At 38.1% G+C, this 18367-nt stretch overlaps 1 protein-coding gene across 3 annotated transcripts; it reads right to left on the minus strand.

Moving 5' to 3' along the window:
• Positions 1-1481: 1481 nt before the first annotated feature.
• Positions 1482-18307, minus strand: pdpk1b (3-phosphoinositide dependent protein kinase 1b). 3 transcript variants are annotated; one of them, XM_008436326.2, is made up of 14 exons: positions 18208-18307; positions 14465-14755; positions 13517-13559; positions 13297-13434; positions 12102-12246; positions 11929-12026; positions 8952-9027; positions 8805-8873; positions 7993-8089; positions 7723-7896; positions 6726-6943; positions 6577-6634; positions 5443-5595; positions 1482-4537 (listed from the first exon to the last, which is right to left on the minus strand). In XM_008436326.2, exons 2-14 carry the CDS (start codon positions 14696-14698, stop codon positions 4424-4426), a joined length of 1617 nt encoding a protein of 538 aa, XP_008434548.1. In that variant the 5' UTR covers positions 14699-14755; positions 18208-18307; the 3' UTR covers positions 1482-4423. The 3 variants fall into 3 exon arrangements, with proteins under 3 accessions (XP_008434548.1, XP_008434547.1, XP_008434549.1); XM_008436325.2 differs by lacking the exon at positions 18208-18307 and adding an exon at positions 17326-17644; XM_008436327.2 differs by lacking the exon at positions 18208-18307 and adding an exon at positions 16941-17189.
• Positions 18308-18367: the final 60 nt, after the last annotated feature.

The following is an 18367-nucleotide window of genomic DNA, read 5'->3' on the forward strand; positions in this document are numbered from 1 at the left end:
CCATTGTAGAATTCAGACTTTAATCTCAGAACTAAAACTATTTTTCAAAACCTAAAGGAGATTTCTGAGATTAAATTTCTCTTTTGTAACAATTAAAAGTAACTTTTGTCATCCAAAATTTATTAAATACATTAATAACTCAATATGAAATACACCAATAGTGGTGAAATTCAGGCAACAGTAAGTTTACCTTTAACTAAACTGTAAGAAAGATTAAAAACAGACAAAATAAGAAAATACTGTAGTTATTAAAAATAATTGTTTAAAAGAAATGTTCACCTGAGTAGGGTCATTAAAAATGTACTGCATGTGTGTGAATAAAAACACAATATTTACAATAAATTTAAAAAGTGCAAATATCAATGATGGCCTCAATATTTAATTTTAATAAATGAAGCCAAGGTTTTGAGAAACAAAAATGAGAACACTTCATGTTTAAAATTATAAATCAACTTTTTTCCCCCAGTTGAGTCTCGTCTCGTTCTTTTGTCTCAGCCCCAACCCTCTCCTTTATCCGGGTCGGACCGGAATCGTGACCCAGTTTTGCATATGAACAAATAGTTTTAAATAAAGAAATCAGAATTTGAATAAGTGAGTCACTAACTCAGATTCAGAGAATCGAAAGCAGGGATTCATTTAAGCCATTTGACGTTTGTGTGCATTCTGCCTTGATTTGCATCGCCATCGCGGGAATAATGATGCAAAAACAAGAAAAGCCCGACTTCCTATTCAAACTCAGCTTGAGGTCAATTTTCAGTAAATATGGTGACGGCGGCACAGATTGACGTCAATATTTAATGGAATCAGGTTGTAGGAGTAACAGAGAATAAAAAAACTAAATTTCTGAGGTTAAACTGATCTGTCTAGAAGGATTTAAAAACAAAACAGGTTGCACTGTACGGGATGTCAAACGTGCCACAATCGCACAAACATTTTAGATTAATCTCCACTGTTCCGATTTATTCTGTAGCAATTCAACTTTTCAAAGAAGCATCCAAACCTTTCTAGAAAGTTTGAGATTAATCTAAAAAAAAATTCAGATTTTTTTGGCAGAGGTTTACGTCTTTTTGTCCATTTGCAAAGCCTCTAATTCAGTCAGAATTCAGACCAATTTGAGAATCAATGAAACTCGATATCAAATCCTGTATACAAGGATTTAAACACACCAAAACAAATTCCACTATGGAATGCCAGAGGTGCCACAATCCAAGAAAAAAAATATAAATTTTTTTGTAGAACATTTCTGACATCTAGCTCAAAATTAAAGGTTTTTTTTTTCGATAAGTTGAAAACTTAAAGCTTTTATGTTGAAATTCAACCATTTCTGAACAATTAAATTATATTATCTTTGTTACACTGGAAAAAAAAAAAAAAATGTTGGGCAACAAGAGCCTATAAATTATGATAAAAAAAAAAATCTTGGTATGCTTTTAACAGTCTAAAACAAGTCAGTTTTACAAAGACTAACACCAAAGCAGAGATAATGGGTCGGTACTTTATTTACATGCTGCAGAAACGTGAGATGTCGTCTCCGCCGGACGCAGTTCAGCGTCGTGGCGAAGGTTGTTAAACAGAAGACAAGACACATGGCTTTCATTTGAATGCCTAAATCCCTACATGCTTTAATCACTGGACTACCAAGCATTAAGTGGAAAATTCATCATTCAACATCTACTGACCTAGCGCACAAATAATCAGAGAGAGAATGAACAGAATCATTAAATTATCAGAATATGATTAAGTCACTGAGCAAATAGAAAATGTATGATATAGTAAGAAAAAAAGCTGTAAAATATTATAGTTTACAATAATTATTCACATTCAAAGGCTTTACATCTCAATACATACACAACATGGCCCCTGAACATGACTTCAATCCAAATATGATTCATATATTAGAATTTAAATAACACAGAATGAACTATAGGCTAAAACAATAGCCATCAATAACCTTATACAAGAATAAAAATACAAAAACTGTATCCTAATATCATTGCATTACTCGCTTCAGATTTAATAATACATCATCTGTACATCACAGTTCTCGTCAGTTACAAGCCAGGTAGAGCGTTTCATACACGATGTAACCGACCGCCATCGACTTGATTCAGAATAGATTCGTTTTTTAGATCAAGAAAAAATAAAAATAAAATAAAAAACACTCTTCTGGCCTTCCCTCGACTTTACAGACAGATACAGCAATTTTATCGGTTTATTTGGATCAGATGGATTTCCTTAAACTGACATCCAACCACTCACTGCACACACTCGGCTGAAGGAAGAGCGGCCTCCGCAAACGACCTCGAGGTCAAAAATAAAAGCCTTACGATAACATACTGCAAAAAAAAAAAAAAAAAAAAAAACTAACGAGCACAAATCAAATCATTCGCTTTAATTTCTATTGGGCCAAAAACGAGTGAAATATAAAATCAAAGATAATAAAAAGGGCAGAGAGCCCGTTGAGGCAGCCATCTTGTCCGCCGACAACAGCTTTTTCTGATTGCGTCCGAGTGATAGAAGGTGAATGTGTCTCTGTTCAGCATGGGGAGGTCAGCACGAGATTTTACCTCCAGTAAAGATCAGCCAACAAAAAATAAACAGGATTTTAACCATGAAAACCAGTAAAATGGGACAAATTAAAGGTTGCCAATGCAGTCAAAATAACCCCACTGGTTTCTTTAAAAAAAAAAAAAATTAAAGTATCTGGTCGGCATGAGAATTTATTTTCAGTAAAGATGAGCCTATCAGAAAAAAAAACAGGGAATTTAGAGGAACAACAAAATCCAGCAAAATTCAAAACATCCAATTATTGTAACGGTTGCCAAAGCTGTCAAAAACAAATTATATATACACACACATTTTAAATTTAATCTACATTTCTGGTGCCCAAAGTGAAGGAAAAAAACTGCTTATGCACAGATATGTATGAGGTCAGCACACAAGACTTTATTTTCAGTAAAGATTAAAAATTGTCAAAAAAAAAATAAAAGGAATTTAGGGGAATTCACACCTCAAATGCAAATCAAGTGGTACAAAACTAATCCAAGACACCCCATTGTGCAAGTGTTGCCAATGCCATCAACAATACCGTTATTTTCTTTAAACTACATCTCCAGTGTGGGGAAAAACCTGTCTATGCGTTGAATTTCTATGTGTTCAGCAAATGGGGAATTTTTTTTTCAGTGTGACAAAACCAAGATAAGCAAAAAACTAAACTACAGGAACTTGGGGGAATTAACACGAAAACCAGTAAAATGGGGCAAATTAAAGGTTGCCAATGCTGTCAAAAATACCCTTAAAAAAAAATTTACTTGAATTCATGCCATGAAAACCAGCACAATGGTACAAAAACAACCATTTAGGTTGCCAATGCTGTAAAAAAATATTTTCCCCAACTGTGGAGGGGGGAACGAAAAAAAAAAAAACAAAAAAACTGCTATGCACTGAATACCTGTGTTCAGCACATCAGATTTTATTTTCAGTAAAGGTGAGCCGTTCTAATAAAAACAAAATTTAAAAACCAGCGGGAATTTACGCCATGAAAACCACTAAAAATGGTACAAAAACAAATTATAGGTTGCAAATGCTGTCAAAAATACCCATTTCTTTTTTTTTTTTTAACTTAAACTACATCTCCAGTGCCCAAAAGAGAGAAGCCATAGGAACAAAACTGGCCGTGCAGGAAAGAGAAGCAGGTGATGAAGTAGAAGCTAGTGGCATGTTTACCCGCCCCGATAGAAGAAAAACAAAAACAACCTTAGTAACAGCTATGAAGGCTCACTCAGACCCACGTCTCACTGCAGACCAGCACTCTGCTTTAATTGGACTGCAAGTACCAAGAGACTGAAACTCCAACACCATGGGAATAAACGGAGGAAATAAAAAATAAAGAGGACATGTGGGATTAAGTGAGACTGAATCAGTTTACAGTATCCGTCACAGCTAGAGAGTAAATGCACTAAAAGTCGGGCTTTTACGACAACTCGCACATATAACGTATGATTAGGATATGGTTTTAATTAAAGATATCTTGTCAGGCTCTGGTTCATAAAAGCTAGATTCTGTGTCATCGTTGAAGCAGGAAACCAGTCCGTGCGTTCAGGATAGTCCTAGCAGTACCCAAACTCGCTCCGCCCCCCTCCCCCCCCAACCCCAAACTCACCCCCACCTGAAGCAGAATGTACAAAATGGTGGAAGTCTCATCATCCATACATGGAAAAAAATGCAACAGAAGCCTCACAGAGAGCACAAAGAACAAGCAAAGCAACCCTGAATCCAAAGTTGTATTTTCCCCCCATGGATCTACTCAGGAAAACAAACGAGGTCTAGATGCCAGCGTCTCTAAGAGTTTGTTTACGTTGCGGTGATGAAGGGCACTAAAGAGGGCGTTATTCTGCTCAGTGATTGGCCTCAGATTGTGCTCCTATAGGCCTGGGTTTTGGTGCCTCTGGTAGATCTTTCTCCACACTTCCTGGATCTTCTTGCACCACCGGTCAGCGTTTCCGCTGGGGTCCATCAGGTAGTACGTCCGGTTCGGCTGCAGCAACACGAGAAAAAAAAAAAACAACCAAATTTAAACTCTTTAGGAAAAATACCAGAGAGTCTTCAGTCAGAAGCTTCTTCAAATTCACTGGAATACAGACTGCTACAGGAGATTTTTTCTATCAACACCATTTATAATAAGTCACTAAAAAGTTTGAATCAATACAAGTTGCAACATTAAATTTCTGTTGGGATCAATAAAGTATTGTTGAATTAGAGCTGCTGTAGACAATTATTTTAGTAATCAATTGCATGTTTTTCATAAAATATTGGTAAGTTCTGTCATAATATAAATATTGGCCCAAACTTTCATATCCGTCCATCTGTAATAATTTTCTGTAGCTTAGAAAATGTACCCGAAACAAAAACAGCTAATTTATTAAGTCAACATGGACAAAAATGACAAATCTAAAAGTTAATTTAATACCAAATATAATGCAGAAGGTCGACAAAGACACTAAAATAAACATTTTAATAATCTACGGATTACAGCTGATTGATTAATCCAATAAAGACTGTATTGTGTATTATTAGGGTTATTGAAGATGAACAAAAGGAAAACATTCTGTTGGACGATAAATTGTCCCAGAAGTTAATGTTGTTTTGAGACCATTTTCAAGTAATGTAATCATAATGGCATAATAATGCAAGAACACATTTTCAAAGCTTAATAAACTTTAAATCCTAATGAAGATTTAACAGTGGAACGGGGAGACAGTATATAAAAAATAAGACAAAATGAAACGGTTGTTCTAGTTGAACGTTTTTATCATCCCGTTCTTGGTAGAAAGAGACAAACGATAAATCCCGATAATGATAATTACTGATATTCGTTTTAATTTACGACGTCGACACCAGCTGCAGTGGATCCCAGCAGGAACAGAAACAATCTGCGGTTACCGTGTGAACGAAGAAGGTTTTGAAGTTTTTGGCCTCGGGGCGCAGCTCGGAGGACCAGGGGATCTCGCCCTTCAGGACCCGGTTGACGGGATCCACGTAGTACAGGTGAGGCCCTTCGGTCAGCAGCAGCTGCCTCCGGCGGGCGAACAGGCCCTGCAGGGAGGAGCCCAAACATTTCAGCAACAAACTTCCCCACCACCTCGTTTCACATCAGTCCATATCGGGAATCATTGGTTAGTTTTATTTATTTATTTATTTTTTTACACATCCAAACTGGAGCGCAACATTCCCCGTTTTATCCAGCTTTCCCTCCACGTCTTTTATTTTTAAGCACTTTAGAGCCAAAGTGGGGAAACTTTAAACTGCTGCCAGTTACCAGAAGGCTGTTGCTAGGCAACCTTTAAACCGCTCCTTACCAGGCAGGTTGTTGCTAGGCAACCAGAGAGTCGATTCTACCAGATACTGTACATATTGATTACGTGCGTTTATCGTCATCGATTTATTGTCCAGCTCCGGGTTTTGATGCTTTCAGCCTCCAATCGTCCATCTACAAAAACTCTGAAGAACCTGAATTCATGAGATGCAACATTAAAATGTTCCTATTTGATCAATAAAGCGTTTTGAATTGAAAGTATTGAGCTCCAGTAGAAAATAAAGTAACTAAAATTTACAAAATTTGAGTTTTAGACTTTCTAGAAAATTAAGATGGTATCAAAATATTTGTAGTTTGAGAAGTTGCAAAAAATAAAAATAAAAAAAATTTGAGATTAATCTCAAACATTTTCTAGAAAAAAAAAATAAAAATTGGTAGAAATTTCAGAATTTTTCCTAGCAAATTTTCTCCTTTTCAAAGTTTCATCAGGCTTTACCATTTATTTTACAATATATTTAGAATTCCTGAATGAACCGAACCATTGAAAGAATATTTGCTGTACTTTATTTTTACGTGTTTGACCAGCATAGTCAACCCGTTTGTTTTAAATTGGAGCTTTTATTGCGCCGACTGAACAGATTAAAGTCGTTTTTAGACGTTTGACCCAACATGTGGAGCTGCTGGTGCGTTTCAGTGCTGCAGTTATTAAATAAACGAGTGATTCAGTTAGTTATGCCAGACATTTATTGAATCTCACACACCTTGCGTTTATCCACTGGTCCCATCTTCAGGATCAGATTATTCTCCACAAACTGATGCCTGCAGAATCAGAGAGACAGAAAATCTCAGCACAGTTACCGCAACTAACTGAATCGTTTCAAAATAAAAGCCTCAAGCACAGAGAACTTACCAAGGGTTCCCATTGGTCTGTTTGTCCAGCAATAATTTCTTTTCTTCCTCGGTGAACAGCAGGTCCAGCTCAAACGAGTTGTTGTCCAGGTCATGGATGTACTGCTCGATGTTGCTGCTGGACCGCTGCGGCGGCGCCGAGTCGTGCGGCGACAGGGAGTGCGACGAGCTCGACGGCGCCACCTGCATGTTGCTGAACTGGCTCAGGAGGTCGTCGTACTGAAATTCACAGTTAAAGAAACCAAATCAAACTTCAGCTGCTGGCGAGTTATCCAGAGGCTTCAGTATGTTTTCCAACAGGGGTTCTCAAAACAGGGGTCAGGGCCCACAGGGTGCTCGCGAGATGCCAAATGGATGGTCGAAAGATGATTTACAGATTCATCAGAATGAGACCTCAGGGACGTATGGAGGGCCAAAATAAAAAATAAATCAGTAACTGTTGTAAAGAAAATGTAGATGTAATAAATGTCCCATTAAATATACTTTTTAAAAGATAAATATATATATATTTTTGAAAAAATTAAGTCCTTTTAAAGCTGCAGTATGTAACTTTTAAAATATTCTTTTAGGCTTCTCTCAAATCCTGACGTTAGGTAATATGTGAAATAAAAAGATCAAGTTCCTCCTGCACCTCCCTGAGCTTCTACTGCTCTGAAGAAATGCACCAAAAACAACCAATCAGAACCAGGAGGAGGGGCTTAGCACCGTCAACCAACCTTCTGAATGTGCTGCTAAACATGCTAAATACAGAGAAACAACTTGCTGTTACAGGAAAACAGTTATTGGTGGCTATGCTAACTAGCCTAGCATTCATGAAAGGCTATGCTAACAGGAAGACGCTGTAGTAGGTGCTAAGACCCGCCTCCTGGCTCTGATTGGTTGTTTCCATTTAGCACTGGGAGGAGCTAGAGAAGCTACTTTCCCCCCCCATAGATCATGTCAAACTAACATTGTGACAGTTTGAACAAAAATGTAAAAACGCTTTTTGGGCGACTCACATTCCCGTAGCAGTCCTCATCGTCTTCAGACATCGCTGGCAGGTAAGGCGTGAGCTTTGGGGGCGTCTGCAGGTGCAAGTCACTCCAGGAAATGGTGTCGAAGAAGGGATGCTGCCTCAGCGGGTCGTACCCTCCCATCTCTTCACAACCGAGCCGCTTGGATGGGTCCAGTGACTGAAGGGAGGGCGCAGAGAATACTGAAACAAACCGTCCTGCAACCAGACTGGATCTGAATTTCACCCAAAGATGCTGCTTGGACTGACGACTCACCAGAAGTTGCTCAACTAGATCCTTGGCTTTGGGGAAGAATTTTTCTGGGAACTCGTACTCCAGCTTTATTATTTTCTGGAATATTAGGTACTCGTTTCTGTGACAGAAAAATTAAAAAAAAACAAGTTTCCTTTCTTAGCCCTTGTTTTACCATCACCACACTTATAATAAAAATACATAAATTTTCAAATCAGATAAAAAAATTATTATTTTTTTAAGTGCAACACATTATGTAGCAGAGGCCCTACACTGTAAAAACTCACCAAGTATTTTTAGTCCAGTTTCTAATGAAAATCTCAATACACATTAAATAAGACAAAACTAATTCAAAAGTTACTTTTCAGCAAGATAGGAGCTCATTTTAAGTCCAAATATTAATGAAAAATTACAAGTTCCACCGGCAGATTATTTTATTTATAAAACATTTTCCCCATATTATATGTTAAATAATCTGCTAGTGGAACTAGTATTTTATCAATATTAAAAGAATTGACTAAAAACAAGCTCCTACTTTTAAATTGGTTCCCTTATTTAAAGTGTACGAAGATATTTTGAACTAAAAACTAGACCAAAAGTGACTGGTATGACTTTTTGCAGTGTAAATTCCCTCTAAGCCAACTGGTACGTTCAAACGGATGTGGTCCAACTGGAAACCAATCTGGATCAACTGGTTCGAGTTTCAAGAGTTATTTGTCATATTAAGCAACTTTTCAGACAAAATAAAAAAATCAGTAAGCGATGCATCCTTTCAAACAGCAGGTTGCATTTTAAAAAGTAACAAAATGAATATTAAATATCCAAAGGGTTCTTACCCAGCTCTGAACGGTGGTAAACCAGCCACCAGCTGATAGATAATACACCCCAAAGCCCACAGGTCAGAGCTGCACATAAAACAAAATATATTTAAGCAAGAAAGTCTTAAAATCTGAAAATAATAAAATTATATTTTTGAAAAGCACCTCTTGCAGGCCGATTTTTCTGTTAGCAGCTCTGGAGACACGTACTGCGCCGTCCCAACAAAGGAGTTTGCTCTCGCTGCAAAAAAACATTTGTATGAACAACAGCTTGTATAGCCATAGTTTTAGTTTCCTGAAAGCTTTCTCCCCAGCCAATACGCGTCTAAAGCGAGGTGAACTTCTCCAAAAACGCTTTGTAATCGCATTTAGAGACAAGTTAGAAGTGGCAGCAAACGTCGTGTTCAGGCGTCTTATCTAATTTTTCCTCAGATGTAAAACCTCTGGTATATTTCTTAATATGCAGTTGGCACACAAACTGGATTCTCCTCACCAATAGACCCAAACTTTAAAATAACAGTGCTGTTATTTTAGTCTAGTGTCCAGATCAGTGATGATATTTCACACTTTAACCCAGTCAAAAGGATCAAACTGGATATTTTAATACCGTCTGTAACTTACATGCAGGCTAAGGTGGGATACTCGCCGTTTCCAAACCTCCAGTTCAGACAGAAACTTAACCAGCCGCTCAGTAACTCCTGGCTGGCTCGCCACATTTAGAGGTAGCCAGGAGCTATCGAGTAGCCTTCGCCATTTTAGTAATGTCTTGCTGAGCTTTTGCAACTGCCGTAACATTCTTCAAGAAGCGGCTCACTCCGCCATGATGTCACGTCAAAACATCTTATTTGTGAACCTTGTCAGAAAACATCTGGTTGCTTAACGTCGTTTTTATTTAGTAGATTTCAGACTAAAAATGGACGGAAGTTTCTCGACAAACAGACGGATTGTAAACCAAATTTGTAATTTTATGGTTAACCTGATGAGGACAAGAGACTTGGCTGGATAGCATTATGGAGAAGGTACCCAGCTAATCATTAGAAACCATGGAGAAAATGCTTCTATCATGTAGCCTAGCATGAACAAAACTAGACGTTTGTATGCGTTTAAATCTGCTGTGGTGTCGGGGAAAACGCCGTTTCTCACACTGAGATAAATCCTGATGTGTGAATTCAGGCAGATTTCACCTAAGGACAAGGTCTGGGTCAGTTCCTAAGCTAGCTAATACCGCTAATTATGAGCCCAACTAGGTGCGCTACTTCCACAGACAGAATAGCTCCGTTTGAACAAGATATGGCTATATTAGCAAAAACAACCGGAGTCGCTCTGTTCAATACTCCATCGTGTGGTTAAGTTACGTCACTGCAAAGGGTTAAGAGAGACAGATGCTGCGTTTCCATTAACCACAAAACTGCTAATTGAAATTACAAAAATAAATACGGCAATTCTGACAGTGTTTGATAGGAAGTTTCTGCGTTTGGAGTTGATTTTTCAGCGATATCCAAATGGATGCATGTTGGAAAACATTGTTACCAACGCGTCACATGATCAACATCCAGGTGTTACTACTGGCAGAAACAACAAAGACGATGAAAAAGATGGTTTGTTTTTTGCACACATTTGTAAATGAACTCCCTGCACTGATGCCGTCAGTAGCAGAGCAGCTCACCTCCTTCACTGGAACAGGGAGGAGGAGTTACACCAGTGTGGGGAATTGGGGCTGCTGCTATCTCTGACTCATCTGGTGTTAAATGCAGTGAAAGGTATAGGGACAAATTACATATTAATATCCTGCTGAACATTTTCCTTCACTGATTAAATGCTGGTCTAGAGAATATGAAACCAGCAGTAAACATACAAGAAAAAAAACCCAACAAGATGCATTCAGCCCATTAGCAGGAGCAGGTTAGCCAGGTGGCTAATCTGCAGGCGTGCGCCCAGAACGGCATCAAACTCAGAAAACGCACATAAACACAGCCATACCACCACTAAAATCACTCGTCATTTACACACGATTCAAGCAAAAAAATAAATAAAATGCATTTAGCCACTCAAACTCACTTTGCCAGCTAAGCTAGGTTGGTTTAATCAACTCACTCTGGTTGCCTAGCAACGACCTGCCGGGTAACTCAAACTGCAGTTTAACGTTTTGAGATTTAACCGCAGTTTTATGGCTTCCTCGAAAACAAAATGTGAAGAGGAAACAGGAAAGTTTGGCAGTTTTTCCAGGTATTTAAAACAAAACAAAAAAACCAATCGTTAAATGCCGACTTTGAAACCTTTTCTATGAAGCTAGCGACGCCATCAGGTTGATAATCACACACCACCCAAAACAAATCAACGTTGTTTTAGTCTTGATTTTTCCTTTTCTGGAAACCCGATTTCATCTTTCAAGGCAGTAAGCTTATTATAACCATCATTCTTTTAAATGCACTAAAAGAAACTACTTCATGCAGATACAACATGTGGATGTTTGGTCGGGGAACTGTAAAATTTTTATTTTTTACTGCCAAAAACGATTCAAAACAAACATTTTATTGTTTAAAATAATGAAACGAATGTCCAGGAGACAAAATCCAAAACCAGTCAGGAATCCGTTTATTGTGACGCAGGGAGAATTGATTACTGGAGCCAAGTGGGAATATTTACTATAACACAGATTATGACCACAAATAGCAGAGATGGGGCTGAATTTACGTTTTTGGCTTCATGTAATTAAAAACTCAAATTAATTCAAAGAGTTTTACACAAAGTGCTACATTTACTGGATGGTTAACCGTCCCAGTAATGATTGCAATCAAGTTATATTGTTGTTGAAACCATTTTCAAATAATAGCATAAAAATGTAAGCTTTCCCTCTAAAAGTCCAATAAATACCCAAAACAAATAAAATTAATGTTTCTGTAATCACTCATTTGACAGGCGTAACTGAGCAAAGTTTGGCCTTTATTTTGAAGGGTTAGTGTTTAGTATCTAGCCATGTTTCATTTCCATTTAGCTTGTCAGAGCTTGAACTGGGCGTTGTTGATTTGGAAAATTTAAACACCTTTTGATGGATATGCAGTACGAACACGTTGGTCAATGTATGAAATGCGTTTTGATTCATTCTGCAGGAGTCGAAACAAACTCAGCCGTTTGGTTTTACCTTGTTTACTGTCAGATGATAACTGCTTCGCCGTTCCAAAATCTGTTATCTGGATGTGCATCTCCTCGTTCAAAAGAATATTTTCTGGTTTCAAATCTCTGAAATAAAAATAAAACAATAAAAGAAACGTACAGAGTGAAATGCCAGCAGAGAGCAAAGGTGCGGATCCTTACCTGTGAATTATCCCCTTTTTGTGTAAATATTCTAGAGCACAAACTATTTCGGCCGAGTAGAACCGTGTACAGGTCTCATCAAACGAACCAATTTTGCGGATGTATTTTAGCAGTTCGCCGTTCTTGGCGTAGCTAAGACCAAAATCTATGAAAACGTCTGTTAAGGAAAACTAAACATCTGAGCAGGTGAAGCAAACGGCAGAAAATCCAGAGAAATCTTGATGCCAATGGAATAAAAACAACTTTCTGATCAACAAAACCAAGAGCCACCATGTCGTACCAACAACAACCCTCTTCAGTACGGATGGTTTAACTGAGAAAAGATGACTCGTTTGAAATTTAACTTTAAGTTCCTTAAAGTTGGTAAATTTTCTTAAAGTTTAAATGGTGGCGCTCTTATCCGTTTGCTACCAACAACCCTCTTCAGTACGGATGGTTTAACTGAGGGAAGACGACTCAAAGTTAGTAAATTTGTCCCAATTTCCAAATCTGCAGCTAAGAATAATTTTAATACCAGATTATTAGTCGGCTTAAAAAAAAAAAAAAAAACTATCAAAATCTCAATCCTTTCTTCTCGACTCAATAGCAATAAGGCCAATCTGGGGATTATTTTTTAGATTAAGCGATTAATAATTTTATAGAACAAGTTTTTTAATATATAAATGAAGCAGAAGAAGCTTAAACTATGCTACTTTCTAGGCAGAACATATTTACAAACCAACTTTCTTAATTTTGAGTGCAAAGCGTACATATTCTTTGAAGTTTTGGCTTAATTGAAGTATTCTCCAGGAAATTATCAATTACTAAATTCAGGGTCAGTGAAATGTTTAAGGAGGAAGTTGGATGAAGAACAAAGAGTGCTTTAAAAATGACTTCAACAGATAACAGGAAGGCTGAATGTTGCAGTTTTATCCTTCTGGAAACCCCAGAGTTTGGTTACCAAGGGAGCAAATACACAATAACTAAAACCAACCACACTCACTGTTACTATAAGCTCCAGAACTGGTCATTTTACAATCATAAAGTCAGCTTTACAGTGACTCACTTCTCACACAGTGTGACATCACCTCTGTTCCCAACATAAATAATTACTAACTGACCGTTGAAGAAAGAAAAATATTCAGAATGCTTTTAAAGCAGCACCAGAAAGAGCGACGTGCGTCTGAAGACGATCCGGCAGCCAATGAAAGGATACACAACTTCTCATCGTCTTGAAATGTGAAGTAGAGCTTTACAAAGAACGGGTGATCAAGATTTGACATCAAATCTCGTTCTCTTTTCACGTACTGGACTTTGTTCTCCTTCATAATGTGGCGCTTCTCTAAAATCTTAACTGGTGGAAAGACAAAAGAAGAAATATTTAAAACACATTTTCACTAGAAGGTTAACATTCAGTTAATGGTTGCGTTACCAACTTGCATATTCTTTCCCTGTGGCCAACTCTTTTGCAAGAACAACCTGAGAAACATGAAAAACAAGGAAAACATTAAAAACCCATCAAAGTTGCAGTTTGTAAGTTCTATAAAAATGTATATTTTAAGTATTTGTTGAAAATGTCAGTTTGGTATGAGACTCCTTCTCCCAATGCCAACTACAAACAGCCAATCAGAGCCAGGAGGCGGGTCTTGGTGCCGTCAATCAACCTCATGTACTCGTAAAACAGTAAAACTTTATCCGCCATCATGCCAACCAGCCTCAGCATTCATGACATGCTATGCTGTAGCTAACAGAGAATGCCAACTGCAGCACAGCAGAAAATGCTAACATTTGGTTAATAATTAGCTATAGCCGTTAGCATTCTAGCAACCAGCAGGTTGATAAATTTTGCTGGATGATGAATTCCACCAGAAATGATTGTGATAAATTGTAATATTGCCATGCTATAGCTGAAAGATAAATTATTAACCAAAGGTTAGTATTCCATGCTAGCTGCAGCATAGCAGATAATGTCGTGAATGCTAATGATAGCTAGCATGGCAGTTGACTGCGGATAAAGGCTTTCCGCCGTTTCCATTAGCATACTTAGTACGCAAGCATGATTGATAATGCCAAGCCCCGCCTCCTGGCTCTGATTGGTGGTTTTTGATGCATTTGTTCAGACAGCAATCGTAGCCCAGAGAGGAGATCGATCTTTTCAGAGATTGTCCCATAACAAACTATCATGACAGTTTTAACAAATATGTAAAAACATATTTGCAATAAAAGTTACTCTGCAGCTTTAACAGCTGCACCAACCAAAGAGTTAAAAAAAAACAACATCTTTTTGCTTTCACCTCAGATGAACTGAGGATGACTCATCAAAAGAATGCTAGCATGTAGCAACATCTACCCTAAAAACAGAGGCAGGAATTCAGCTGCCATACCGTCGAGAAGGAGCCCTCTCCCAGAATCTTGCCAAACTTGAAGTCCTCGGGCTTCTTCTTGCGCGGCTGCGGCGTCTGGGCGGCCGGCTGCGCGCGGCCGTCGGCGCTCTGGGAGCCGCCGGGCGCTCCTACGGCGCAGGGCTGCGGGGATGAGCCCTCCATGTTGGGGCAGTGACTGCTGCTTGTGCTCGGGATGGCGAGTGGCGAACAGGAGTCAGGGTGGTTTCTGGCCATTGATGGATGTGAGCAGGAACAGATGGCAACGTTGGGCTGAATGGGCACAACATCATACTGGAACAACAGAAAACATCCCATCAGCTGGACGCCTGCATGTCCTACTGTAGAACTTCCTGGGTTTCATAATTTATTCACTTCAAAACAAAAGCCCGTCACCATAACAATTTTCCTGAAAGAAACCGTCTCAGAAATTATTGCGATAAGTGATAATATCGAGTTGAGACAACAGTAAATAAACACATTCTCAAATATCAATAACATTTAACAGTGGAAGACATTTAAATGTAAAAGATGACAAATTATGAAGTTTCTGTAAACAAAGTTGTCATTTAACAAAAAGGTTGAATTGAGACCAAAACACCCGACTGAAAACTCATCATCCAGTTTATGGTAGAAAAAGACAAATAAATCATGCAAATGTAAATTATTGAGTCAATTTTAATTTATCATGCAATTAATTTGACACATAACTAGTAATCTCTCTTTTCAATGTAATTTAAAAAGTTCAACAGTTCTGCACACATCAAAATCTGTACCAAGTTTTGTTAAAATAGTTTGGATGAAACATTTAACGCGTCTCAAGAAATCAAAACTTATTTTGGTTATTTAAAACATCTTCCAATTCTGTACAAAACCGGTGGTTTATTGGAGGGTGAACTCATCAATAAATTGTTTCAACATGACAATATCATCATTTACCCCAATAATTTATTCTGTAAAATTTGTCAGGTTTCATCTCAATTTAATGTTCTGATTTATTGCAGCCCAAGTAAATATAAAGTAATAAAAGTTGAATTGTAGCGCCATAAAAGCCTCTGAAGATTAATTTAAATAATCTGACTTTAGGTTGATAAATTAAACCAGATATCAGTTCTGATCAATGAATAACAAAAGTATTTTCTTCCATTAAATAAAGGCATCAAAATTAGGAGATAAATGGATAAAGATGGATGGTTAGATGGATAAATGCAGATATTTATGTAATGTTTTAATTTTATATTGTACCCTAAACTGCGATCCAGAACCAATCTGGTAAAATTTTAGCAACTTGATGGTTTTTAACATGCAACTGAAATGGAATTAAAGTTTTAAACCAAAATACCTCATAATTTATGACAGGAGTTTAAAGTCAATGACATTCAAAACCCCATGTATCGGAGAACCGATTCAGATCAGTATATATAAAAAAAAAGAACTGTTCACATTCTGGGTATAATATTACAAACTTCTCCCTGGTATATTAGGGGGACAAAGTCTGGTGTTGATAAATAACCAAGGAGCCGCTTCCTGGCCTGGTGGTCCCACCCGATGTCAAGGTCTCTCCATAGAGCAGCAGCAGCAGCTTACAACACACCAAACTCTATAAATGATTTTATATTTAAAAAATAAATGAAACAAAAAGTGAAACCCACCAACCGACATGAACCCAACACGGTCGCATTTAGCGCTTTGACCTCTATACCTGCCGTTTGTTTCAACGGCAGTTATTCGGAACATGCGGACCAAATGCAACTATTAGTTTTGGGTTTTTTTTAGCTTTTAGCTCGGTTAGCTTCTCTTCATTTAAAAGCAAGGTGTGGCCTTTAGCTGCCCATTCCGGACTTGACTCCATTATTGCCAACTGTCCGTGAAATAACCTACAGACTGTTACTGAGTCAGTCAACATAATGGCTGGTATACAGCCGTGAACCAACATTTTCCCAACCATGTGTACTTTGGTAACAACTCGTCTGTGCGAACTTTCCATGCTAACCAAGCCCTGCTAGCAGGCTAGCATTAGCATTTGCTTATCTTATCAAATAAAGCCGATGTTCTTTGGAAAACGCCAGCAGCTCTACAGAAAAGCGCCCCTTGCATGTCATAAAAATGACTGCGTGCACATGAAGCTGTAAATAATGGTAGAGGATGGTGTTCCTAATGTATACGAACATAAACAATTCAAACTGACATGTCCAACTTTATCCAACTTGTGATTCTAGCTGTATTTAAAGGCTCTTCCCATCACGGTGATACTTTGAACAACTGGGGCGCTTTTTTCGGCAAAGCACCGGCCATCATTGACAGCAAGTTACAAACTTGATGCTAACAGTTAACTAGCTTAGCATAGCAAACAACTTCAAACCCATCTGCTGTGTTCAGATACTGGTTCTCAACGCGCTTTGTGTCACTTGTGTAGGCTGTTCTGTTGAACCTTTAAAAGTGTAAATCGAAAACCACGAAATTGACACAAATATAGCACCTTCTAGAGAAAGGTTGAACGCACTAAAGCTAACTTTAGCTTGCTAGCAACTGGAGTATCGGTCGAAAGCGCGAACCAACGCCAACACTAGCCGTCCATTCCCGAACAGGGGGGAATAATCCTATACAGTTTCAAAACACACCATTATACACTCTTCAGTTATTATCCACTTCAGAGGTAGTTAAAAAGCAGGTCGTCATGGACTAATCCAAAAGCCGGAAAGCCTCAGATAGCTTAAACCCTGCGATGCTAACGATGCTAGTGAGTCACAGCGATGTTTTATAGACGAAGGCCGCAGATAACTACTTCTTCTGATCCAGCTGCTACACGCCACAATCCGCGCACCGGCTTCGAAGACCCACTCTCGGGAAGTTTCAACACTTACCATCTGACTTGTAGCTCTTGCCATGTGAGTTTTCCGTGAGTATTTATTTGGAATAAAATAATTAGAGAAGCTCCAGTAATGGCTGCCTCCGTGCCTTCATTTTCGAGGTGTGACGTCGTTCCACAACAATGTTACCGCAGGACAGCAGAGGAGAGTCCTGCCGTGTCAGTGTCCGCCCCCACCGCCACGAACAACCCGCTGAACTTTAGAGCGCAAGGCTCGATCATATTCGCACAACATGTGGCCTGCAAACTGCTTGGACTGCACACTGGAACTGGGTTTTATGTATTCTGCCATCAGTGTGCAACAACCTAGTTATGATTTGAAGACCAAGTCATGTAGTTCCTGAGTTGGGCCAGTTCTAGTGTGAAACAAAAATTAAAAAATGCCATTTATTTAAATTTCACAAATCAAATAATTGTTTTAAAACAAACTATTAGAAAAATTGAGCAAAGTTTTTAAAGAGTGCAAGTGTTGTGGACTAGTTCTAGGTGCATAAAAAGCTTCAAGTACTTTATTAAACTTTTACAAATCAAATAAAGGCTAAACAAACCAAAATGCTATTAGCATACAACAATCTAGTCCAGATTTGAAGAGTCTAAATAATGTAGTTCCCGAGTTGGACCACTCAGTGTGTTCCAGATGCATAAAAACTTTAAAATTTTCCTTCATTTAACTCTTACAAATCAAATAAAACATCAAAAAATTGGTTTTAAATATTCTATTACTATGCAGATGACATTCAGCTTTTTTTACCCCAAGGAATCTGGAATAGTTGGCTTCATACGCACATAAAGTTGATACAACTTGCTATAAATCATTGTTTTAAATAAGTCAAAGAATTTGGGTGAATTTATTTATTCACTGCTGCCATTAACATACCTGATAAAATCATGGTGAATCTGGTGTTTTTTCCCTTTTACAGTCTTGTGTGGTTTGTCTTGGTCGGTGTTTCCCAGCCCTGGTCCTCAAGGCTCACTGCTGCATGTTTTAAGTATTTCATTGCTTCAGTCCAGCTGATTTCAATCAATGACTAATTAAC

Source organism: Poecilia reticulata, linkage group LG19 (genome assembly GCF_000633615.1).
Source record: "Poecilia reticulata strain Guanapo linkage group LG19, Guppy_female_1.0+MT, whole genome shotgun sequence".
Lineage (NCBI taxonomy): Eukaryota > Metazoa > Chordata > Actinopteri > Cyprinodontiformes > Poeciliidae > Poecilia > Poecilia reticulata.

Bases quoted from the DNA above. Each gene is read 5' to 3' on its own strand.
- pdpk1b (XM_008436325.2), bottom strand. From the start codon at position 17,349: ATGGCAAGAGCTACAAGTCAGATG. The intron at 8,874-8,951 runs GTGCTTTTCAAA...TTTTATGTGCAG, and splicing joins GAAAAATCGGCCTGCAAGAG to CTCTGACCTGTGGGCTTTGG. The intron at 7,897-7,992 runs GTGAGTCGTCAG...CCCTCCCTTCAG, and splicing joins ATCTAGTTGAGCAACTTCTG to TCACTGGACCCATCCAAGCG.